A 27,443-nucleotide genomic window follows, 5' to 3' on the forward strand; every position below is an offset into this window, starting at 1 on the left:
TGCCTTAAAAGTTCACCGTTATGGAAATTTGTCCATACCTTAAAACTATCTACGAATATGAGAGCACATTTGGGGGGAGGAAGTACAAATTTTCCTTCAAAGTTACTTTTAATAGGAGATGGAAAGTACCTCATTCTGAAAATAAAATTGAAATTGATCGCGATTTAGGAGAAAAAGTGACTAGCATAGAGGATTTAATATCAAAAGTTTACCCTAATATCGTCGAAATAGAAAATAAAGATTACCAATGGATGTGTCAAAGAGCAATATTGGCGGCGAGAAATAGTAGCGTTGACGAAATTAACGACCTAATTTTAACCAAACTTCCAGGCGATATAACTACCTACACATCTATTGATAATGTAATGGATCAAGAAGATGATGTCCATTACCCACAAGAGTTTCTCAATTCTTTAAACCCGAGCGGCCTTCCACCACATTCCCTGAAGTTAAAAATAGGTGCTGCGATAATTTTACTCAGAAATCTTAAACCACCAAATTTATGTAACGGGACCCGTCTTCAAGTAAAATTCCTTCGCAATAACGTGATCGTTGCAACAGTTTTGACTGGTCCGGCAGTTGGTCAAACAGTGCTTATACCTCGCATCCCAATGATTCCAAATGATTTACCTTTTAATTTTAAAAGAATTCAATTTCCCATTAAGTTATCTTTTGCCGTAACCATTAATAAATCACAGGGCCAAACATTTAAACACGTAGGAATCGATTTACGTCAAGACTGCTTTTCACACGGCCAACTATATGTCGCGTTGTCAAGATCGGGTTGCGGGCAAAATCAGTATGTTCTTCTACCACAAGAAAATAAAACTAAAAATATAATCTACGCTGAAGTACTGTAAAACATATTATTAAATCTTATTGACGATTATAATAACAAAAACCAACGTGAGCAATCAAACGATAATCATGATAGTGTTTCCGACAACTACGCGAACGAAGTCGCGGGCACAGCTAGTCTTATATAATCGTTTAAATGGGTATTTGACTGAAAAACAGTTCTTAGTAAACGACAATATGGTTTCCGTCCAAAGTCGAGTACTCTCTCAGCTGTTGTAGACTTAATTACTAAAATTGATAAAAAGAACATTGCATTAGGTATCTTTATTGACTTAAAAAAGGCCTTTGACACAATAAGTCATCAAAAACTTTTATCCAAATTATGTAACGTTGGCGTGACAGGAACTGCCTTAACGATGTTTGAGTTTATTTAAAAAAGATATTTAATATTTAAGATATTTAAAAAATAGACAGCAAGTAGTTAAAATTAATAACTTTTCTAGCGCTTCCCAAAATGTGACGTACGGTATCCCTCAAGGATCTATTCTGGGACCCTTATTATTTTTAATTTACATAAACAACATAGAAAAGATAGGATTAACTGGCCACCTTACACTATATGCATTTCCTAACCGACTGAATATCTGTTTTAGGATTTGTATAACGTCTAAACTGGAGATTTTTCGAGTAATGTTTACTTCTTTATATCTACTAAAATAATCCACAACGACGAGTATGTTACGTCAATGAAAGGCCGAGATCCAAAGCAGACTGTTTTATTCAAATAATATTCTATCTACCTTACATTACACATATCGTACACAACACCTCCCTTCTTATTATTAACTATACTTATTAAGCTTGTAGGATCATTATCTTATTCTACGTTTTATAATAATATTTATATTTAATAATAATATTTGTTTCTAGTTTTTATTACATACGCAGTCTACTAATTATTAAATTTTTGTCATATATGTAAAAATTTATATAAATACTTAATATTATAAATGACACATTTCGTGTACGGTGTAACAGGAGGTTCGTAATAGTGACGATGCACGAGCCTATTGTTCTCGCGTCGTGCGTCTGCGCTGTGGATCGTCACTCTTCGAGAATCAGTCGATCCGCACCGTATGAACCTTGAACCTGTGTCGCTCGATCGCCGCCGCTCGCTTATCGCGTCGCCTATTTATTCGTTACGATATTTGAACTGTATTCTATCGTTCTTTCGCGCCTTCTGTTTTCCTGTGTGTACTCTTCTCTCGAACCCTTGTGTGTGTGTAGTACTTCTTAAGGCAATATACTTTTATTTGATTTAAAAACCTGGACTTATATTTAATTGCCTTATAATCCTTCACACCCAAACTGGTGATCCCTCAAAGTGAACATTTTTTTTTTAAAATGAGTGATAGTAGTGACTCTGCAAAAACAGCTGGTTCACAAAATGGCGACCACGTTACGAAAAGGAAAAAAATGATGCGCGTTTCTACTGAACGCTCCGGATCATCAACGACTTATGGAAGAATGCAACTAAAAGTACCTCCATTCTCATCTGAGGATCCAGAGATTTGGTTTGCGCTCCTAGAAGGTCAGTTCGAAAATTTTGATATTACCGATGATGCAATCAAATTTAACAACGTAATTACCAATTTGGACATCCAACACGCGAAAGCAGTGAAGGATATTATAGTTAATCCGCCAGCTAGGCATCGCTATAGTAAAATAAAAAGCGAATTAATACGGCGATTATCTGCTTCACACGAAAAAAAAGTTAAGCAACTGCTGACTTGTGAGGAACTTGGTGATAGGAGGCCATCTCAGTTCTTGCGCCACCTCCAGGATTTAGCGGGACCTTCAGTACCAGAAGAATTTTTAAGGACGATATGGAGCAACTGTCTCCCTCACAGCATCCAGACGGTGCTAGCGTCTCAGGTCGCACAACCACTGGAACAGCTAGCTGACCTAGCTGATCGCATCCAGGAAGTGACATCACCGTTCAACGTTGCCACGATGTCCTCCAGTCAAACTCTCCCTCCGGTTCAATCTGACGAGATCGCGGAGCTGAAGAAGATGGTACAGCTTCTAACGGTAAAGCTGGAAGAACATACCCGGGGATCTAGCTGCTCCATAGTGCGCTTCAGGCAACGCGACCGCAAGCGTTCACCTTCACGCCGTCGTAGCCGCTCAGGTTCCAATCATCGAAAGTATCCCACATGCTGGTAATTCGGGGCTCAGGCCCTCAAGTGTCTGAAGCCATGTGAATTCGCGAGGTCGGGAAACTCCGCGGGCAGTCGATAATGGCGACAAACGATTGTCCGGCATCTTCGGGTCGCCTTTACATTACCGACCGCTACTCCAACACACAATTTCTGGTGGACACCGGGAGCGACTTGTGTGTCTACCCTCGCTCGGCACTTCGGGATCGCCCGGCCAAGACGGACTTCCAGCTAAGTGCAGCCAACGGGTCTACTATTGACACCTACGGATTTATCGATCTAAAGTTAAATCTAGGTTTAAGACGAACTTTTGCTTGGCGATTTACCGTGGCTAATGTAACAAAGCCAATAATAGGCGTTGATTTTCTTAGTTTTTTTAATTTAATAGTAGATTGTCGTAAACAACGCCTAGTAGATAACACAACAACATTGTCGTCATGCGCTGCAATAGCTAATACTAGTGTGTTCTCCATCAAAGTCGCGACGGGTGACACAAGGTATCACGAGCTCCTAGGTAAATTTCCCGAGATTACTCGCCCCTCGGGCATACCGCGCACTCCAGAACACCATACAGTACACCACATTAGGACTACACCTGGACCTCCTATTTCATGTACCCCCCGCAGGCTGGCACCAGACAAACTTAAAATTGCAAAAAATGAGTTTGAGCTTATGCTAAGTAATGGCACAGCGCGCCCTTCTAAAAGTGCCTGGGCTTCACCTCTGCACCTCGCACCTAAAAAGAATAATGGCTGGAGGCCTTGCGGTGATTACCGGTTGCTGAATTCACGAACTATACCAGACCGGTATCCTATTAGGCACATCCATGACTTCGCCCAATCCATTTCTGGTTGTAAAATATTTTCGACCATTGATCTAACGAAACCAGATTCCCGTCTTTAAGGATGATATCCCAAAGACTGTCATCACTACGCCCGTTGGTCTGTACGAATTCCCATATATGACCTTCGGCTTAAGGAATGCAGGCCAAACGTTCCAAAGGTTTGTCGACGAGATGACAAGAGGCCTCGACTTTTGTTTCTGCTACTTGGATGATTTCCTCGTTTTCTCCAAGGATGAAGCAGAACACGAAGCTCACCTCCATCAGATCTCCCAACGAATGAAGGAGTATGGCGTCCTCGTAAATACGTCAAAGTGTACCTTCGGTGCATCAGAGGTGACATTTTTAGGTTGCAAAATTTCGGCATCCGGCACCAAACCTTTGGAATCCAAAGTTTAGACTGTGCCGTATATGCACATAGGTATTAAAGTAAACAATTGATAAAGCTCACATGTTCTATGACTAAAATGTTTCACATCTGTGTATCTCTTACTCTTTGATATCATGTATAAAATCGAAACATTGCATATGTAAAACAGTGCATCACAGTCCGTATAATTGTACCGTCTCGTTAATAAATCGTGAACCAGTTAGTGACTTTCATTATCCTCAACCTCAGCCCAGCAATAATTGGTGACCCCGACTACGCGAGACTGAGTACAATGACCACTCAACCAAAAGAGCAACCTGAAGCAGAGTTGGCAACAGTGACTGTTTCATCGAGGATTCCTGAGTTTTGGAATGACCAACCACGCTTGTGGTTCGTGCAGTGCGAAGCAATACTTAGCTCACAAAAAATAAGCGACGAGGCCAAATTCAACCTTGTAGTCACGAAACTTGGCAAAGGCGTTGTCCAGGAAGTTAGCGACATTCTCCTTAAACCGCCAGAAACAAATAAATATGGAGCCCTGAAAAACCGTTTGCTAGCCGTATACGAGGAATCTGAGCTAAGGCAATTTCATAAACTCATAAACGAAATGGAATTGGGTGACCAAAGGCGTTCACAGCTTTTGCGTCGTATGAAAGAGTTGGCTCGAGACAAAATGCCTGACGACACACTACGGATTATGTGGCAGGGACACCTCCCATCATCAGTTCGTGCTGTGCTCGCTGTTACCGAGGTTAAGGATTTAGGTAACCTTGCGGCAATTGCAAACAGGGTCATGGAGACTTCGGAACCCTTACAAGTAACCGGAGTGCACGCCTCATCGAGTAATAACAATAACAACGATGAATCGTTAATTATGGCTGAAATAGCTAAATTAAGTATGAAGTTACGAAACATGGATAGGGACCGAAATTATGTGAGAAACTTTAATAGAAAATATAATCCTAGACGATCCATTTCAAGGGGACGGAGTACAATTCAACGGTCGCCGGACACTCCAGACCGACTTTGTTATTATCATTATAAATTTCGCAATAGAGCGAGGAAATGAGTTGAGCCGTGTGCGTGGAAAAAGGATGAACAACGTTCGGGAAACTAGATCAGGCGCATTCGCAGGCGGAGACATGCGCCATCATTCCAGTTAACCGCCTATGTGTTAGAGATAATAATAGTGGACTTAGTTTTTTAATAGATACGGGAGCAAATATATCAGTACTACCCATAACAAAAAAACCATATTCTAATGTTGAGTGTAGTGATTATAAACTGTACGCGGCCAACGGTAGTGAAATAAGGACATATGGCACAAAAACTTTAACCTTAGACTTAAAACTACGACGGTCTTATCGATGGTCTTTCGTTCTCGCTGAAGTTAAACAACCGATCCTGGGTGCAGACTTCCTGAATCACCATAAACTTTTGGTCGACGTACACCGAAAAAAACTTATAGACTCAGTGACAAATTTACATTCGATAGCTCAAGTGACGTATAGTAGATAGTGTTCAATTAGGACAATAGACAGTTCCAGTGAATACAGTGATTTACTCGTAAAATTTCCGGACATCACAAAACCTATGAGTTTTAAAGATACGCCACGGCACTGTGTAGTCCATCACATTGAAACAACGGGTCCCCCGATCTACGCTCGACCTAGACCACTGCCACCACATATGTATAAGCGTGTAAAAGAGGAATTTCAACGAATGCAGGAAATGGGAATATGTAGGCCTTCTAAAAGTTGCTGGGCAAGCCCATTACATGTGGTTAGTAAGAAAAACGGCGATATTAGACCATGTGGAGACTACCGTCGATTAAACTCTATCACTACTCCAGATAGATATCCCATTCCACGGATACAAGACTGTACATATTTGTTGTCAGAACAAAACACATTTTCACGCATAGATTTGCAACGCGCATACCATAATATAAGCGTAGCTGAGGATGATATTGCAAAAACTGCTATTACGACCCCGTTCGGCCTGTACGAATTTACAAAAATGACATTCGGCTTAAGAAAAGCTGGCCAAACGTTCCAAAGATTTTTAAACGACGTTGTATTACGGGACTTGGATTATATATTTATATATATTGATGACGTCATTATCGCATCAACGAGTGCATCCGAACACAAGAAACACCTGAGAAAGGTTTTCGAGCGCCTGAATAGTTTCGGAATAACAATAAATTTAAACAAAATGCGAATTCGGAAAACAGGAATTAGATTTTTTGGGTTTTCGTGTTTCTAAAGAGGGATTGCGACCCTTAGAAAAACAAGTAACAGCCATCACTAATTTTCCAAGACCAAAAACCGTTGACGAATTACGTCGGTTTCTTGGTATGATAAACTTCTACAGAAGACATCTGCCTAAAGCAGCTGAAATTCATGCCAAGCTTAATGTTTTTTTAGTTAATGCTAAGAAAAAAGACAAGACCTTGATACCATGGACGCAAGAAAGTATCAAAGCCTTTGAACTAAGTAAACAAAGCTTGTCACAGGCAGTGACTCTGTCTTTTCCATCGGCCGACGCGCCTATTGCACTGACGACAGATTGTTCCAACACATGTGCCGGGGCAGTTCTCCAGCAGATAGAAGGCGAGAGTTGGAGACCATTAGGTTTCTTTTCCACTAAACTAAGCGACGCTCAGCAGAAATACAGCACATTTGACCGCGAATTACTAGCTATATATTTGGCTATAAAACATTTTAGGTATCTCATCGAAGGGAGATCTTTAACAGTGTATACCGATCATAAACCGCTCGTATACGCTTTAGAGAAAAAATCTATTGGAAAAAACGACACTCCCAGACGTATAAGGCATTTAGATTTCATTATGTAATTTTGTTCAGCTATTCTACATATCAGTGGCGCAGATAATGTAGTGGCGGATACTTTATCTCGAATTTCGTCTGTAGATACTCCGTCATTAGGTGATTATAAAAATTTAGCAGAAGCTCAAGAAAATGATACCGAATTGAAACAATTATTGCAATCGAAATCATTAAAGTTTAAACAAATATTAATGCCGAATTGCAAGTATCCCATATACTGCGAAGTGTCGAAAGACATAGCACGACCTTATTTGCCGAAAGAATTTCGCGTTTCAGCTTACAAAGCCATACACGAAATTAGTCATCCCAGTATACGAACAACACGAAATATGATTCGGACTAGATATATATAGAAGTCAATGAATAAGGATGTTACTGCATGGGCAAGAGCATGCCTTAAATGTCAAGAGTCTAAAGTCCAACGGCATACGATATCGGCATTATGGATATGGAAAATTTATGCATAGTAATAGATTCGAGCATTTACACATGGACATAGTCGGACCATTAAGCTATTGCGATGGTTTTAGTGGCTTGGTGTCACTACTGAGAAGTGTACTGCGCAGGATATATATAAACCACGATATTGCGGAATATTGTTTTTTTTTTTATTATTAATTTCACCAACAACAACAATACAACTAATTTAAGTTTTAAACAACGATGAGACACTTTAAACGTATTACGTATGTAGTAGGCTAGCGAGCATACGAGCGACGTGCAGTTCGACCTGGAAGTTCGAGCGTACTAAAAAATAATAATTATAATAATTCTAGTTATGAAGCGCCTGCGACGGCCGGCCGGCCGCAGGGCCCGCGGGCGGACGTCGCCCCGCAATGGGGCGGAGTCCAACCGCGTCGCTCGTGCGCTCACGTATATACAAACTGGTCGGATTTATTCCGTCCGTTGAAATGATAAAATTTATAAAAAAATAATTAAACATAAAACACACATACAATTCAACAACAGAAATAAAAATTATACAAGAAAGATAGGCCACGCCACATCACCCCCCTCCAGAGACCGTCCTACGGGCGATAATAGTCCGGGAATCGAACTTTACGACCTGAACGTGTCCTTCTGTCATTAACACCTTCGGCATCAGGCTGAGTGGGTTCCTGTAGTGGTGGTGTTAAGTGTTTATGTTTCGTGTTGTGTTGTGGGGGGTGTGTGTTTGTTTGTGTGTTATGTGTGTCGTGAAGTACGTAGGCTGGTTTGACACGATCTGCGGATACTGTGACAGGTTTTCCGTGAAAAAGAATGGTAAGCGTTTTGTCGTTGTTTTTGAGTACCTCGTGGGGGCCAGTATAGGCCGGCTTAAGGGATCCACGGTTAATCTCCTCTCTGATATAGACGTGAGAAGCTGTTTTCAAATCTTTGAAAACAAAGACGGACTTAGTGCCACGACGCGACGCTGGTATTGGTCTGAGTTTCCGTGCAAATGTCCAAATTCGTGTCAAGTAATCTGCCACGTCGGTCGAGTCGTCAGCTTGAGGATGAAGAATTTCCCCAGGCAGCCTAAGTGTTTCGCCGTAGACGAGCTCAGCTGAGGAGGCGCGTAAGTCTTCCTTATAAGCGCTTCGGATGCCTAAAAGTACTATCGGAAGAGACTCGACCCAGCTTTCGTTTCCGTGGCAAGTAATTGCGGCTTTAAGTTGCCTATGAAATCTTTCCACCATCCCGTTGCATGCTGGGTGATACGCGGTGGTTCTTTTGAGCTTGAAGCTGATGAGGTCTGACAAACGCTTAAATAGGGAAGATTCAAATTGTGCGCCACGATCGGTGACTATGTCGATGGGACAACCGAAGCGTGATATCCACCCGAATAGTAATGCGTTGGCCACGGACTCAGCGGTTATGTCACGTAAGGGTATTGCCTCAGGCCAACGGGTGAAACGGTCGACGGCGGTGAGGCAATATCTATAACCGTGTGAATATAGCAATGGACCAACGAGATCGATATGGATATGAGCAAACCGTGATCGTGGTAATTTGAAAGTTCCAACAGAAGGCGAGCAATGGCGAGAGATTTTTGACCGTTGGCATGCTGGGCAGGCTCGTGTCCATTCTCTGCAATCTTTTCTAATACCTGGCCAAACATACCTCTCTGAGACTATCCTGGTTATTGATTTGGCACCTGGATGGCTAAGACAGTGCAAACTTTCAAAAACTCTCTGGCGAAATTCTTGCGGAACGTATAGGCGTATGCTATTGCTACTCTCATCGCAATACAGTTCAGAGTGTGTTCCTGGCAGTTTCATCTTTTTCAAGGATAAAGAGGTGTCGCTGTTAAGGAGCTTCTGCAGCTCGGCGTCCGTGGATTGAGATTGTGCTAGCTGCTCAGAGTCGACTGGTTTAGCTACTTCCTCAATCCGTGAGAGAGTGTCTGCGACAACATTGTTCCTTCCTAATATGTGTCTTATATCCGTTGTAAACTGCAATATAAAATCTAAGTGTCTGAACTGTCTTGGTGAGCAATTTTCTTTACGCGAACTGAATGCGAAGCACAAAGGTTTATGGTCTGTATATACCACGAAATCTATTGCTTCAACCATATGCCTGAAATATTTGATCGCTTCATATATTGCTAGCAGCTCTCTATCATACGGAGAATATTTTTGCTGGGCAGGATTGAGTTTATGTGAGTAGAACGCGAGTGGCTGCCAACCCTCATTCGTCAACTGCTGTAAAGCGGCTCCAATGGCCACATCAGATGCGTCCGTTGCTATGGCTAATTTAGCTTGGCTATCTGGGTGAGCCAATAGTGTTGCGTCACGTAAACTTTGCTTACAGGCATTAAAAGCTTCTTGTTCTACCGCTGTGAAGGTTATGGGGTGGGATCCTTTTACAGAACCTACAAGAAGTGCATTCAACAGAGATTGGTGTTGAGCTGCGTTCGGTATAAACCTTCTGTAAAAGTTCAGCATGCCCAGAAATCTTCTCAGTTCTTTGACGTTCTTTGGGACTGGGAAGTTTTGAATTACCTGGACTTTGGCAGGTAAAGGCTTGGTACCGCTAGTGGATATGTGATATCCTAGAAACGATATCTCTGGTACTTCAAAGATACATTTGGAAGTGTTGATTACCATGCCATATTCTTGAAGCCTAGCGAAGAGTTGCCTCAAGTGACCTTTATGGGTATCTTTATCTTCAGAGAAAACTAGGAAATCGTCCAGGTAGGCGTAACAGAAATCCAATCCTCGTAGCATTTCATCCACAAAACTTTGGAATGTTTGTCCGGCGTTACGGAGTCCAAACGTCATGAATGGGAACTCGTACATGCCGAAAGGTGTGGTAATAGCAGTTTTTGGTACGTCTTCTGCGGCAACAGGTATCTGGTGGTACGCCTTTACGAGGTCGATAGTGCTGTAAAGCTTGCAACCGGCAATTGTGTGCGCAAAGTCATGTATATGGCGGATCGGGTACCTGTCCGGTATTGTACGGGCGTTGAGTTGCCTGTAGTCGCCACAGGGGCGCCAGCTGTTGTCTTTCTTTGGCGCCAAGTGGAGTGGTGACGACCACGGGGACTCAGAGGGTCTGCCTATGCCCATCTGAAGCATCGTGGCAAACTCCTCCTTAGCTACCTTCAATTTGTCAGGGGCCAGCCTACGTGGTGTGCATGATACGGGTGGCCCGGGTGTACTACGTATATGGTGTACTGTGTTGTGTTTAGGCGCATGTAAAGTACCGGATGGACGAGTGATATCGGGATATTCCCGTAGTATGTGATGATAAACCGACTCACCAGTGATCACCTTTACCGATGAAATGTCAGCAGGACACGCAGGCAAAGCCACGGTATATAGCGTTGTGTTGCTATCGATAAGACGTTGATTCCTGCAATCCACAATTAAATTATAGTGAGATAAAAAATACACGCCTATTATCGCCCTTGTGACATCGGCTACAATAAATCGCCAGGGAAAGTCGCGGCGCAGGCCTATATTTAAGACTAAATTTACGTACCCGTATGTATTTATTTTGCTACCATTAGCGGCACATAAATCGTAATTCGTCTTAGTCTTAGAGTCTCTAATACCACTCCGCGGAAAAACACAGAGGTCACTTCCAGTGTCCACTAAGAACTGCGTTTTTGTTTTCGCATCCGTAACGAATAGGCGACCGATACTCGGGCAATCGGCAGTCGCCGTTAACGACCGCCCGTTGAGTTTACCGAGAATCCGCACGGTTTTATGTACCTTTTCGCCTTCTCGCCGAATTTAGTGTGGTACCAGCATTGAGACTTCGAGGAACTGGAGTACTGCCGCCTGCGACTCCTGGAACGGTCGCGCTGCCTGGGTCGCGACATCCTGCTCACCCTCGTCGTTAGCTCCGCCACTTGCCTGGTGAGTTCAGAGATTTGACGAGTCATGGCGTCAACACTGCTTTCAGGTGGAGCTGGGCTTGATGCGGAGGCCACTTGCAAGTTGGGCGTAACCACGTCATGAATCCGGTCTGCTAGGTTGGCCAGTTCTTCTAGCGATGCTCGAGGTTGCGACGCGATGATCGACTGCGTGCTCTGTGGTAGTCGGCTGGTCCAAATCGTCCTTAGGAACTCCTCTGGAACGCCGGGTCCCGCTAGATTTTGTAGGTGGCGTACGAAGTGTGAGGGCTTTCGGTCCCCGAGCTCCTCATGCAAAAGGAGCTGTTGCACCTTCTTTTCTCGTGATACCGAAAGCCTCTTTATGAGTTCCGCCTTCAACTTATCGTATCTTCCGGTGTTAGGAGGTGTGGTAATAATGTCCTCCACTTCGGCTGCGTATTGAGGTTCGAGCTGCGCAATGGCGTAGTAGAACTTCGTCGTGTCGCTGGTGATGTTGGCGAGGACGAATTGGCCTTCCAATTGCGCAAACCAGAGCGCCGGCTTTTCAGGATAAAATGGCGGCACACGTACGCCAACTCGGCAAGACTCCGCTATTTGCTCGGCGCCATCTTTCTTTCCGTCTGTCGTCATCGTGTAGGGCACTTTAAGGATTCAAGCAGAAGAGAATAAGCGTCGTGCTCTACGGGGTTACCAGTTTAGTGGCTTGGTGTCACTACTGAGAAGTGTACTGCGCAGGATATATATATAAACCACGATATTGCGGAATATTGTTTTTTTTTTTATTATTAATTTCACCAACAACAACAATACAACTAATTTAAGTTTTAAGCAACGATGAGACACTTTAAACGTATTACGTATGTAGTAGGCTAGCGAGCATACGAGCGACGTGCAGTTCGACCCGGAAGTTCGAGCGTACTAAAAAATAATTATTATCATAATTCTAGTTATGAAGCGCCTGCGACGGCCGGCCGGCCGCAGGGCCCGCGGGCGGACGTCGCCCCGCAATGGGGCGGAGTCCAACCGCGTCGCTCGTGAGCTCACGTATATACAAACTGGTCGGATTTATTCCGTCCGTTGAAATGATAAAATTTATAAAAAAATAATTAAACATAAAACACACATACAATTCAACAACAGCAAAAACAGAAATAAAAATTATACAAGAAAGATAGGCCTACGCCACAATGGTTATTTATTTATTTATTTGTAAGTAAGAGAAACAAACAGCATATTTTATATTACATAAAACTTATAAACCTTAAATAACACATATGCCAATACAGTTTCCACAAATAATTAATCTGGAAGTGAACATATATCGATGGGTCCTATGTATAACGGCCAATACGAAAATTGATAACTTTTCAGTAGACGCTCTCAAAGTTCCAATCTATCTATCTATACTAATATATAAAGCGGAAGAGTTTGTTTGTTTGTTTGTTTAAACGCGCTAATCTCAGGAACTACTGGTCCGATTTGAAAAATTCTTTTTTTGTTGAATAGTCCAATTATAGAGGAAGGCTTTAGGCTATATAACATTACGCTGCGACCAATAGGAGCGCAGCGACAGTGAGAAATGTTGCAAAAACGGGGAAAATTATTCACATTTATGGACTTTCGATGCGTGCGCAGCATAAACGTTTTAAGTTACTCAAAAAATGTGTATGACAGATATATTCCTCTTTTAATAATAAAAAAAAAGTCCGTGACACTATACGTCTATTTGTTAAGAGTGTGCTAGCAGGCGGGGCGCGGCGGCGGCTGAGGGGGAGGCGGGTCAGCCCCGCCGCCGCGCTCGCCACTCTCACCCGCGGGTGTAGTTCTGCGAAGTAGCAATGCACATAACGACTTAAAAAAATTAACATTCTTAATAGTTAAATTATTTATCAAAATTAGGTTTTGTTATCAGCTTATTTGCTCATTATTTTTTATCGTTTAAAATCGGTTACATTTAAATCATAATATGCTGTAGTTTTAACTTACGATATAAGATAAAATTTCAATGAACATTCCTTCGTACTTTGCAAGTAAACAATTCAAACGTTTCACGGTATAAATAAGGTATAAAAATTACATTACACACGTAAAAAAGTTCAAAATGGCGAGCGATACTTTCACCGATGCAGATTAATCATCACTGAGAAAATAAATTATGCAAATAAGCAAATAGGTGAATATCGTTTAAAATGACTACACAAATAAATTAGTAGTTAAATATTTCAAGTAATTTCTATTACGTTCAAGCATATTCAACACGGTTGTACTATAATCACCTTATGAAATAATAACACCAAAGGAGAAACAATCTAAACTTCTTATTGTTCGGTTTGTTTATCATATTACGTTTAAGTTAATATTGTTTGTTTTCAACCGACTTCAAAAAGGAGGAGGTTATCAATTCGTCTGTATTTTTTTTTTTTTATATGTCTGTTACCTCATAACTTTTCACTGGATTTTGATAATTTTTTTTTGTTTGAAAGGTAGTGCTTCCCGTGGGGCCCCATTTTAATTTTATCCTGTTACGATGATGGTACCCTTATGAAAACGATATAAGTCTTAAATGTGCATTATGTATGTGCGCGATAAATAGGTGAATAACTCAGAATTGTGCCAACCAATTTTAATGATTCTTTTTTTATTATAAAGGATATACTTCAAGGGTACTATGGTGAAAGTTTGGTAAGGTTCTGAGCATAGGATCCATGACAAAGTAACGGTACGGAAGGGAACGGAACAATTCTAAGGAGCACGTTAGCGATACTCGGCCGAATCTTTTAGAAACAAAAATTTTGTCAAAAAAAAACCGACTTCAAAAGAGAAAAAAAATAATATGCTCTAAAAAGTAAAAAATAATTGCTTATTATTCTACAACTTAATAATCAAGTAACTTATTCTACTTACCAATATGTAGGTACGTTCTGTGTTTCCACGCAAGGAGATAAGTATGCTCGGAATCGCTGTAACAGGCTGTGTAGGGATGAACATCGACGCCATATCTATAAGTCAGTTATTGAGGAAAATGACTCAGCCCGAGTTTGGAATTTCCTCAGATCACTAGGAGTTGGGAAACAACAACAAGATCTACATTCTGAAAACATAAATCTAAATTTACTAAATCAGCATTTCTCATCCTCTGTCACTATTGATAATACAACAAAATTAAATACAATTTCTCAAATTTCTTCTTCCACAACTCCTGATCTTCCCTCTTTTCGATTCAGTCAATTCACGTGTAGTGACGTTAAGAAGAATATTCTAGCCGTATCATCTAACAGTGTTGGTTCTGATTGCATTAGTCGCCAAATGGTAATTCCTATTATAGATAATTTAGTTCCTATAATAACAAATATTTTAAATTTTTCCATTGAGAGTGGCACATTTCCTTCTTGTTGGAAAGATGCTTTAATCATTCCCTTGCCAAAAAAACCCACCTCGACTTCCTTTTCCGATCTACGTCCTATATCTATTCTTCCTTTCCTCTCTAAAGTCCTTGAACGTCTAACTTATAATCAACTTAACCTTTTCCTCTGTAGATACAATCTTTTCAATCCCTTTCAATCCGGATTCCGCTCCGGCCATAGTACGACTACGGCATTAGTAAAAATCACTGATGATATTCGCATGGCTAAAGACAAGCGTCAGCTCACTGTTTTGACATTACTCGACTTCAGTAATGCTTTCAATAGTGTAGATTTTGACATCTTGCTTGCAGTATTGCGTTCTCTTAACATTTCTCCTATAACGATTGACTGGTTTCACTCTTACTTGCACGGTCGCCGGCATCGAGTGCGACTTAACGACACTTTTTCTGACTGGACTACTGTCAAAGCCGGCGTACCGCAAGGTGGCGTGATGTCTCCACTCCTATTTTCACTTTTTATTAATACTATTACTAAATATATTTTTTCTTCCTACCACCTGTATGCTGACGATCTCCAGATTTACATGCACACAAGCTTAGAAGATCTGCCTAGTACGATAGGTACCATAAATAAAGACCTCGAACGTATCAACAGATGGAGCAGAGAGTTTGGTTTGCAGGTTAATCCTTCCAAATCGCAATCTATAATTATCGGAAGTCAACAGCTTATTTCGCGGATTAATTACTCGAATGTGCCTCAAATCATTTTTGCCGGTGTCATTATCCCTTACAGTGAAACAGTCAAGAACTTGGGTATAACATTTGATAAATTTTTGTCGTGGGATCCACAGATATGTGAAGTTAGCAGGAAAATATTTTCATCAATCGGTTCACTAAGAAGGTTGCGTAATTTTCTTCCTTTTTCAACTAAAGCTGCTCTTGCCCAGTCTCTTCTTCATCCTATCCTTGATTACGCCGATTCTTGCTATCTAGACTTAAGGGAGGATCAGCTGAATAAACTTGAGCGTCTCCAAAACCTCTGTATACGGTTCATATTTGGACTTCGCAAATATGACCACGTCTCTGAGTTTCGTGAAGGGCTCAAGTGGCTTCCCATACGTCTTCGCAGGAGTACGCACATACTATCTCTTCTATATTCTATATTATTTAGTCCTATTCTCCCTTCGTATTTAAAGGAAAACTTTGAATTTCTCTGTGACTCCCATAATAAATCGCTTCGTTCCAGTGAACGTCTCACATTGAAAATTCGCAATCACTCCACTACTTATTACAGCAAGTCTTTTTGTATTGAAGCAGCGCGCTTGTGGAATAACCTTCCGTTACACATCAGACATGCGAAATCACTTGAATCTTTTAAAAATAAAGTTAAGAAATACTATTTAAGACTTTAAGTTTGCTGTCAATTACATTATCACTAGCTATTCATATTTGTATTCGATTGTACTCGTACATAAGTTTATGACATGCTGTCTATATATATATGTATGTATGTATGTGTATTTTTTTTATATATGTACGTGTATATCTATATATGTATGTATGTATGTTTATTGTTATGTATGTACGTGTATATCTGTATATGTATGTATGTATGTTTTATATGTTTTGATATATATGTATTTGTGTAGTATATTTATCTTGTTTAGTGTAATAATTTGTGTATAAATATAATTTCATATAGTATTTAACTTCTGTGCTGTACACGCGCTTTCCGCTTTTTCACATTAACTCCTCCATGCTGGTTGTCTGGAAGAAATCGCTCTTAAGCGATAAGACCGCCTGTTGTACATTTCTTTATTTTTTTTAATAATGTGTTATTGAATGTAAGTTTTTCTTTTCTCTCGTGTATGTACAATAAAGAGTTATTATTATTATTATTATTATTATTACCTATCCACTTTAAATCTAACTTAACACAAACCTATGAATAACAAACAATGATCACAATATTTTTTAGATTTATACTATGTAAAATGAAATTAAAAATATTTAGACTATTTAAAAGTCAGCAAAGTTATTACGATAATATATTATAGTTAAAATTATTGTTATTTTTGGAGGCGGTGTCAGCCAAGGTAGGTTTGTAAATATATGATATACTCCAAATTTGTAAATCTGGTCTATCGATAAATACACTTCTTCTTGATGTTTTTTTAAACCCTATACGTACATAGTGGTCCTATATAATGACAGAAAATTGGAATCAAAATTGAGTGTTTAAGCAAACATGTCTACCGTCAGGTATTACAATTCATGAACTTTTCTCCTAATCCAAGACAAAGAAAAGTCATTCAGATTTACTATTACATTTCCTGTTGAATGTTTTGTTTGTTTTGGCAGAGTATGAATTTTGTTTGTAATTTATTTATTTACAATTGACTTTTTCTTTTGTCTTACATCCAGATGTCGATACACCTGCATCGAATTGTTAACAAAAAAAATATTCGCAATCGTACACTATTGTACAATATTTCTTTTATGTTTAAGAAAAGGAGTTTCTCAATTCTTTAAACCCGAGCGGCCTTCCACCACATTCCCTGAAGTTAAAAATAGGTGCTGCGATAATTTTACTCAGAAATCTTAAACCACCAAATTTATGTAACGGGACCCGCCTTCAAGTAAAATTCCTTCGCAATAACGTGATCGTTGCAACAGTTTTGACAGGTCCGGCAGTTGGTCAAACAGTGCTTATACCTCGCATCCCAATGATTCCAAATGATTTACCTTTTGATTTTAAAAGAATTCAATTTCCCATTAAGTTATCTTTTGCCGTAACCATTAATAAATCACAGGGCCAAACATTTAAACACGTAGGAATCGATTTACGTCAAGACTGCTTTTCACACGGCCAACTATATGTCGCGTTGTCAAGATCGGGTTGCGGGCAAAATCAGTATGTTCTTCTACCACAAGAAAATAAAACTAAAAATATAATCTACGGTGAAGTACTGTAAAACATATTATTAAATCTTATTGATCAACCTGAAATCTTAAATCTTTTAAAAATCTTAAAACCAACGTGAGCAATCAAACGATAATCATGATAGTGTTTCCGACAACTACGCGAACGAAGTCGCGGGCACAGCTAGTTGGTTATAATTTTTACATGCTTCAACTTATGTTATTAAAATTTTGCACAGTTATTATGACACCTAATGTTAATTTTTTTAGCTAGTTTGATTTATTTATGTATTATTAGTTTTTTAGTTAACGTAGATATGACTATATACGTGACTTTTTTGTATAGTAATATACTGATAAAATAATAATAAAAAGGCCAATCAGTCATTTTGGTCGATTTACTCGCCAAAAACTAATTTTAAAAGAACGCGTATTTTAAATTTTTTAAGGTATACATATTTATAAAAAAAAGGTTTAAAATAAATAGATAACTTAAATTGATAATAATCTATCTATACTTCTATACTAATATATAAAGCGGAAGAGTTTGTTTGTTTGTTTGTTTAAACGCGCTAATCTCAGGAACTACTGGTCCGATTTGAAAAATTCTTTTTTTGTTGAATAGTCCAATTATAGAGGAAGGCTTTAGGCTATATAACATTACGCTGCGACCAATAGGAGCGCAGCGACAGTGAGAAATGTTGCAAAAACGGGGAAAATTATTCACATTTATGGACTTTCGATGCGTGCGCAGCATAAACGTTTTAAGTTACTCAAAAAATGTGTATGAAAGATATATTCCTCTTTTAATAATAAAAAAAAAGTCCGTGACACTATCCGTCTTATTACAAAAAACTAAATAAACCTTGGTTTAAACCTGGACTATCTAGTCCAGGTTTATCTGAAAAACCATGGTCTAAATTCATTCGTATTACAAAACTTAGTAAAACCATAGATTTCTTAGTACTGCCATTTGAACCATTCTTTAAATATCCACCACAGATTAATTCATATATCGTTCGTTCATTTTGATATCATTCTATAATAACGTTCCGTATGCTTAGAAAATAAAACGATTCAATGTTTTGCTAATGATTAAATTACGTTTATGAGTGATGAAAGTAATTGAAACTGTTATTTTGTATAGATGTATATATAATTTATTACGTCGCTTGTAGTTTTATGTTTTAGCACATTATTTAATGTATCTTAACTTATAATATACGTGTAACGAAACGCAAGTCTCGTTCGTAAGAAGTTTCGCGCGTAATTTGAAACCGGAGCAACAAGGGTTGAATTTTGCTAATTTCGTCTTGCACTCGTACACTATTTTAAAGTCATTTCGTGATGAGTCAGGAAAAAAGGAAACGTTCTGAGAATTGGAGTACTGAAGAAAAAGTAAGTACTTAAACATAAATTACTTCAAACTTGAAATCAGTCCTTAAATAAATTATGTACCTAATTCTAATATAAAATTTATAGGATATACTACGTGAGATGATTGGGCAGTCACACCACATTATAGAAAATCGGTGTACAAAAGCTTCCTCCAACAATAAAAAAACTCAAGAGTGGAAAGATATAACAAAGAGGTGTTTACATTTTTAAAACCTACCGTACCTATCCTTATTATGCGTTACTTTCTCAACAAAAATGATCAACATTGATTAAATATTTTCAGATTAAATGAATTGACGGGAAAGTGTAGGTCAGACGGTGATGTCAAGTTAGCGTGGAAGAGGATGAAGCTCACAGCTAAAGCCAACTTGTCCACTCATTGGCAAGATTTAGGAAAGACGGGGGGTGGGAATAAGCCCAAGTCGCCTTCACAAGAAGATCTAGCCACAATAAATATTGTTCCAGGCGATTTTATTGTCGAATATAATAATTTTGATAGTGATGCTATGAGACCTGTGGTAATAATAATAATGTATTTTTTATATTAAAAAAATAAAACACTATTTATTAATAAAATTTATATTTAATCATCATTACTTGTAGGCTGAGTTGAATGTTTTGGGCCACAAAAACATTGAAATAGAAGCGGGGCCAAGTACAGCTGTACCACCATTAGATCTTAAAGAAAATAATGAGGTACAAGCTGAAAAGGGCCAGGGTAAATATAAAATATATAATTTTGTACTATTTGTACCATTGTAATACTTACATATACATGAGATGAATTTAAAGGATTTAATTTTCATTTTATTAACTATAAATAATTATAATTCTTTTAGGTACTTCAAATAATGTAAATGTGGAAACTACTACAAAAAAAAGAGTTTTATGTACAAATAGTGATCCAAAAAACAAGTAAGTAACATAAGAATATATTCATATTACTTGCTTTATAGAATTTTGTTTTATTTCTTTATTTAAATAAACATTTGTTAACAATATGTTTGTATTTAAACTATTTACCTTGATATTTATGTAACTAAGTAGTAAAAATGTTAAAATATTTACAGAAAAAATAAAATGGCAGAAGAAATATTGCGAACCAACAGTGCATTTAAAGAGAGGCAGTTGGAGATGTTAGAATTGGAGCATCAATATAAAATTGAAACATATAAATTAAAAATTAAAAAATTAGAACTTCAAATTGAGTTACTAGAAAATAATAAGAAGTCCATTAATTATCAGTAATTATTAATTGTAAGTGAATTTTAAACAAAAAAAATCATTTATAATATATCATTTTGTCATTATATTTATGATTAAAGGTAATATTGATTTTCAGGTTCTGCTGAGCAGTTAAAAGTGCTATTTATATAAAAATAAATTAAAAAAGAGAATTTTATAACAAAATGAGGAAATTTTTAATAATTAAAGATATATATAAATAAATAATTTAAATTAAAAATGTCTTTCTATGAATTGCCGTCTCCTTATATTTCCACGTACATTATTTTCAATTGGTTGAACTAACGGTTCAGAAGTTTGTAAGTTAAATTGATGGCTGTTAGGCTCAGTATTGAACACATCTTCCTTCATATCAAGAGCAATATTATGCAGTACAGCACATGCCACAATAGTTTTTCTGGCAGTTTCTATATTGCAATATTGCCCTCTTAATAAGCACCGGAATCTCTGCTTCCATAGACCAAAACATCTTTCTACTACATTTCTTGTTCTAATGTGAGCAGTGTTGTATCGTTCCTCTTGAGGTGTTGTAGGGTTCAGTACAGGAGTAAACAAATATGGTGTACAGGCATAGCCACTGTCTCCTAACAATATGCCTGAGAATGCACCAGCCTCAAATCGCTGCTTCAAACGACTTTCTCTAAATATTCTAGAGTCATGAACACTCCCACGCCACCTGGTAACAATGTCCATGATTTTACATTCTGCATCACAGGCGACCTGAAACAATAGTTAAACATTGTAGTGTCTGTTACTATCAATAAGCATCAATATATTTCATAAATACATTCAAAGAAAAATCATATAAGTTAATAACTGCCTGCCTGAATAAATGATCACAATTTTAATATTGTATTGATGTATAGTAATATCAATACCTGGATATTGAGGGATGGAAATCCTTTGCGGTTAATATATAGATGACCACCATCTACATTTAACTTTTTAATTCGAATATGAGTACAGTCAATTGCACCAATTACTGTAGGGAAGTTAGCTATTCTACGAAATTTTTGCATTGCTTCCTCTTGTTCTGTTAATGTAGCAGGCATTTTTATAAATCTATGTGATATTTGAGCAATGGCGTCTGCAACTTTTTTACACGTTTGACTTATAAAAGGTTGTGAGAGTCCATGTAAATCTGCTGTGTCATCCTGGATCTATAAAAAAAACAATAGCGTATATTAGTATGAAACTTAGGCATAATTTAGTACACACTGATACTGATACTAATGTGATACATTCATTTTAAGATTTTAATCTACTTACTTCATGTCGAGCCCAGCTTCGTAATGCGCAAACGACTTGTATTTCGGGAGACACTGAGCATCCTCTAGGATCTCTGGTTAAATCTTCCCTTATTAAATTAATTATTTTCATTGCGTAACGTTTGTTAAACCTATACTTTTGCTTGAAATCTTCATCGGATAGCTCAACGAAAGGATTTCGTCGCAGACGATTTCTGTTATTTACGCGTGGTGTTTGTAACAACTCGATGACTTCCATGTCCTCGATATCGACTAAATCAACCATGTCCATGTCCATTTTTTTTACGTTAAAACAGTACAACACAACAAAAAAGAAAATAAAATTATCAACTGATTGTAACTTTTAAACTTATAACAGAAACTTTGACAGATACACTTTAAACCATCGTAAAACTAGACTCGCAGAGGTTTAAAGTTAGTCCACAGTATAATCTATGGTTTATCGCTAAACCCGTTTTTATAATAACGTTTTTGCTTAGACCCTAGTTTAAACCATGGTTTTTAGTTAAACCGCTTTTTGTAATGAGACTGACTGAGACCACTACTGAACAAGTCTATGTGGTTATATTTATCGTTATAGTTGCTACACGATCTTACTATAAAACTATTTTTGTAATAATTTGTTTTATGATTTGGAGTTGCAAAAGTGGCTTTATACCGAGCACTTAAGCGAGGACAGTTAAATAATATTTTGTTTAGGAGATAAGGCGAATCTATAAGGCTGTTAATAATTTTGAATAGAAACAATTGGTCTCTATGTTCTCGTCTAGTTTTCAAGGACAGTAGAGTAGGCAAATCGTGACCAAATTTATATTTTAATTTTTTAAGAAATTTATTTTGAATTGTTTCGATTGCTTGAATATACTTAGCATAACATGGATTCCATACAGTCGATGCATATTCCAAGTGTGACCGAACGTAAGCATTATAAAGTATAATGTGTATTAGGGTTCCTAAAGTCAGTACCTTGCCTTGAGATGAAGCCCAACATTTGGTAAGATTTTATAGTAATTTTTTCAATATGCTTATCGAACACGAGTTGGCTATCAAGATGTACACCAAGATCCCGTACCTCAGTAACCCTTCGCAATTTAACACCAAACATTGAATAACTGAAAGAATGTTGTTTCATTTTTTTTCTTGAAAATGTTATAATACAACATTTAGCCAAATTTAGTTGTAAACCATTAGATTTGCAGTACTGTCCTAACCTATTTAGATCATTTTGGAGTTCGATACAATCCTGGTTATCTCTTATAACTTTGAAAATTTTTGTATCATCGGCATAGAGTAAAAACTGTGAGTTTAAGAAGCAGCATGTTAAGTCATTGATAAAGACGTTAAATAATAAGGGACCAAGGTGGGAGCCCTGAGGCACACCGGATGTTATTGGTACAAAAGTAGAAGTAAACCCTTTAACTGCGACAGCTTGAGTACGATCACGAAGGTAGGATGTCAACCATCGCAGAAGATCGCCGTGTACACCGATGTTTTCTAGTTTTTTTTGCAACAGATTATGAGAAATTTTATCAAAAGCTTTCGAATAATCGGTGTACACGGCATCCACCTGGTGACCATCTTCCATAGCTTTCAATACTATATCAAGAAATTCGCAAAGATTTGACTCAGTTGAGCGTTTATTGATGAATCCATGTTGATTTGGTATAAGTAAAGGCCTTAATAACGGAAACAAGGTATCAAAAATATTTTTTTCAAACATCTTAGGAATCACAGACAATTTTGAAATGCCACGGTAGTTTTTAACATTATTTTTATCGCCTTGTTTAAAAATAGGTGTGATTAAAGATTTCTTCCACTCCTGTGGCATACAACCCGTGTTCAAGGACCTTGTAAAGAGAATAGTTAAAGGAGTGCAAAGTGCCTTGCTGCAATTTTTTAGAAAAATAGGATGTAGGCCATCTGGGCCGCTACCCTTAGATATATTCAGCTTTGAAAGATAATTCTCTACTTTGTTATTAGTAATCTCAATTGAATTTATTATTGTCTGATTGCAAGAGTTGTTAGACGATATAATCGACATGGACCCTGAATCCAATTCAAAAACAGAATTGAAAAATTGATTAAACATATTCGAGATTTGTTGTCCATCAGAACTGAATTCATTATTATAATATAAAGTATCTGGCAGACTGTTATGACCTTTCTTAGATTTTATGAAAGTCCAGAAATGCTTAGAATTAAAATATATATTCTGTTCTGCTCTCTCTACGAATAAATTGTAAGAATCAGTTTCAATATTTTTCGTTTGAGCCCGAAGGTCCGAAAATTTATTGTAATCATATATTCGTCCATAAATTTTCCACTTCCTATGCCATTTTAATTTTTTATTTATTAAGGTAATTAGTGTCCGAGAGTACCAACAAGGATATTTATTGTTTTCAGTAATTACTTTTGATGGAATAAAATGTTGTATGATCTGGTCCACGATTTGATAAAACATATCAACTGCTTCGGTTATATTTTTATTATTTAACTGAAACTCCCAATTAACTTTGTTTAATTCAGCACTAACAACCTCATAGTCAGCCTTACGATATAAACGAACAATACGCCTATTAGGTCTTAAATTCCTTTCAATTGAACAAATATCTATCATAAGACAGAGAGCAGGGTGGTGGGCATCCTCTGGTTCAGATAAAGGGGCGGTACGATATACATCACAGTGTAAATTTGAAAGAACTAAATCCAATAGCCTACCGTTTACATTAAGAACGTGATTAGACTGACGCAAGTTTGTAAAATTTATAAATGCAGATAACTGATATGTTATAACATCCACAGAAGGATTTGAAATATTAAGAGAGCTGTTATCATCACTATATAACCAAACCGATTTACTTATGTTAAAATCACCCACCATAACAATGTCTTGACATGGATGATGAATAATTAAATCAGAAACAAACTCGAAAAATTCCAATTGTGATTCAGCCTGGTAACAATTTTGTGGAAAATAGCAACAGAAAAGAAATATTGACTTATGTAGTAAATTGTGCCGCAGTATAATTTTTAAGTATGTAATATCGACATGAGGATGAGTTGGTGAAAATTCTTTAATACACATGTCTACAGAAAATTCCTTACGAATAGCTATTAATGTTCCACCCCCTCTCTCCATATCAAGACAGTCATATTTACGGTCATTACGATATACAGTATATCGGGTATCAAATAATTCCTCGTCAAAAATACCTTCCAAAAGCCACGTTTCTGTTAGGCAGATAATGTCATAGTTATGATTTAATACATTAAGATAAAATTGTTTTGTCTTGGTACGTAAACCACGAACGTTGTGGTAAAAAATATTCAAAATCATGGCGGATATAGAAAAATATACAAATATGCATTCTGTTTATTACGAATTATCCAACTAAAGTTTTCGAATAACATTATCCAATACTTAAGTAGAGTGCTAATATGTGAGCACTTACCCCTAGTCTTATTTTTATTAAATAGAAGAAGTAAAATTAACTTATCACAAGATTTAAACTCATAACCACCGACAAGCATAGCAATTTCATCAAATTTGATTCGATTATAAGGTATAAAGTATGATTTAATGCAAAGAATTACATAAAAAATATAAGAATATAAAAAATATAACGATTGCCTATAATAAATTAAGTAAGTAAAAAAAATATTAAATAACGAGTTAACGCTTATGAATTTTTTTTTATTTTTTAAAGATTCCTCAGATGTAATGTGGAGTACCGGCGAGTTATCTGTTCTTCGTACCATAATCGTGCAATTCCGGACCCAACAATAGACATAACCTTTTTCCTTAGAAAGACGTTTGGCTTCTCTCAATAATGCTTTGTTACGCATGGAGAGGTGATCATTAACATATATTTGATTTTGCACCCCTGGAAATCCAATGTCAGACGCCTTGATGCTTCCTAATTTGCGAAGTGATGACAAGAAATCATCCTTTTTATATCGAGCCTGCATCTTCACAATAATAGGTTTAGGCTTTTTAATGTCTAAATCATTTTTGGTGGCTACTCGAGTAACAAAGTCAATGTCAGTATCAGGGCACAATTTAAAGTTTGATCTTTCAGCAAGTAATTTAACTATATTTATTAAATTCTCACCCTTTTTTTTGAGGTATGCCATTAATCTGTATATTAGAGCGCCGAACCCATTGCTCATTCTTACAGTGGCTTTCCTTTAAGTCCTTGATCAATGTCTTTAAGTTATTTAATTTCGCTTGCAAACTATGGATTTTAGAAAATTCGACCTCAAAATTATCTATTCTTTCATTAACACTTTTTACAGATGACTCGATGTTTACAATTCTTTCAGTCCACTTCTTGACCGTACCAGTAACTGTTTTCAATTCCTCAGTTATAAAAGTTTTGAATGACTCGATGGTTGAGCTTAATCTATTAAAACGCTCATCGAAATGAGACATTAAAGAGTTTGCATCAACGTTTAAAACAGAATGCGGTTGAGACGCGGTCAGCTCCTGGGGACTGCTTTGACCAATCTTTTTAGAAATTTTACAATTAGGACACTTCCATTTGGCCTTATTCATTGGCAACATTTTCTTAAAATCACCTTCTGATAATCCAATACATTCGTGATGGAAGTTACCTTGACATCTAACGCATTTAATAGATACTTCAGGTTTTAACATATCCATACATTGTTTACAATCCATTTTGTTATTATAATGTGAGGCAGGTAAACAGAAAGAAACACTGCATAAGTATTACTTTGCTTTATAAAAATGTCACGCCCAAAACGTCGTAAGCGCCGTGTATTCCGTGTCGCTTACGCGTTTTATACAACTCACTGGCCACTCCACTAGTTTACACCAATTATTTTGATATTTTCGTTAATTTTAAGTTTTAATGTTTATTATTTTAGTTTTTATCAAGCACATTTAAACTTGAGTATCTAATACACTTTAAAATAGTTGTTCACTTCAAAAATATATCTTTTAATTTGTTATAATTAATTAATTAGTACGAATATAAGTAGACGACGTATGCGTATGTCGACGACTGAGAATTATAGGTACATAGTTACTATGATGGACAGAAATACTGGCTGGCCAAAATTATACCCCTTTTTTTATATTAGAGGTGGCAAACGAGCAGGAGGCTCATCTGATGGAAAGTGACTACCACCGTCCATGGACATCTGCAACACCGGGGGGCTTGCAGGTGCGTTGCCGGCCTTTCAGGAAAGAGTACGCTCTTTTCTTGAAGGTTCCTAAGTCGTATCGGTTCGGAAAAACCGCCGGCGAAAGCTGGTTCCACAGAGTGGTTGTGCGAGGCAGAAAGTGTCTTAAAAATCGCGCTGTTGTGGATTTTCGGACATCTAGGTGGTGCGGGTGATATTTGGAATTTTGACGAGATGTCCGAAGGTAAAATTCAGCAGCCGGGATTAATCCGAACAATTCCTCGGAACATTCCCCGTGATAAATTCTGTAGAAGATGCAGAGCGATCCAACATCTCTACGCAAACCCAAAGGATCAAGCAGATCGGAGAGGGCTTGCTCGTCGATAATTCGAGCCGCTCTAAGTTGGATATGGTCAAATGGAAGTAGCTGGTACAGGGGAGCACCCGCCCAGAGGTGAGAGCAGTATTCCATGTGAGGCCGAATTTGCGCCTTGTATAGTCTTAGACGATGGGCTGACGTGAAATACTGTCTTGTCTTGCTGAGCACACCGAGCTTTTTTGATGCCAATTTGGCTTTGCCTTCCAATTGACCGCGGAACTGAACGAGGCTCGAAACATCGACGCCAAGTTTTCCGATACTAGCTGTGGCGGCTAACGGAATGTTATCGAATCGTGGAGATACGACAAATGGTGT

The 27,443-nt window shown here is 37.7% G+C and overlaps 2 protein-coding genes across 2 annotated transcripts; one reads left to right on the forward strand and one right to left on the reverse strand.

The window, feature by feature from the left end:
• Positions 1–18,526: 18,526 nt before the first annotated feature.
• On the forward strand, positions 18,527–20,440 carry LOC113398618 (uncharacterized). The gene is made up of 7 exons (XM_064220214.1): positions 18,527–19,088; positions 19,173–19,282; positions 19,372–19,606; positions 19,692–19,806; positions 19,928–20,003; positions 20,159–20,332; positions 20,431–20,440. The coding sequence occupies exons 1-7, from the start codon at positions 19,038–19,040 to the stop codon at positions 20,438–20,440; spliced, it is 771 nt and encodes a 256-aa protein (XP_064076284.1). The 5' UTR covers positions 18,527–19,037.
• LOC135194619 (putative nuclease HARBI1) lies at positions 20,291–22,132 on the reverse strand. Its single transcript, XM_064220230.1, has 3 exons — positions 21,603–22,132; positions 21,212–21,493; positions 20,291–21,053 (listed from the first exon to the last, which is right to left on the reverse strand). The coding sequence occupies exons 1-3, from the start codon at positions 21,876–21,878 to the stop codon at positions 20,547–20,549; spliced, it is 1,065 nt and encodes a 354-aa protein (XP_064076300.1). The 5' UTR covers positions 21,879–22,132; the 3' UTR covers positions 20,291–20,546.
• Between the last annotated feature and the right edge of the window lie 5,311 nt (positions 22,133–27,443).

This window comes from Vanessa tameamea, chromosome W (genome assembly GCF_037043105.1).
Source record: "Vanessa tameamea isolate UH-Manoa-2023 chromosome W, ilVanTame1 primary haplotype, whole genome shotgun sequence".
Lineage (NCBI taxonomy): Eukaryota > Metazoa > Arthropoda > Insecta > Lepidoptera > Nymphalidae > Vanessa > Vanessa tameamea.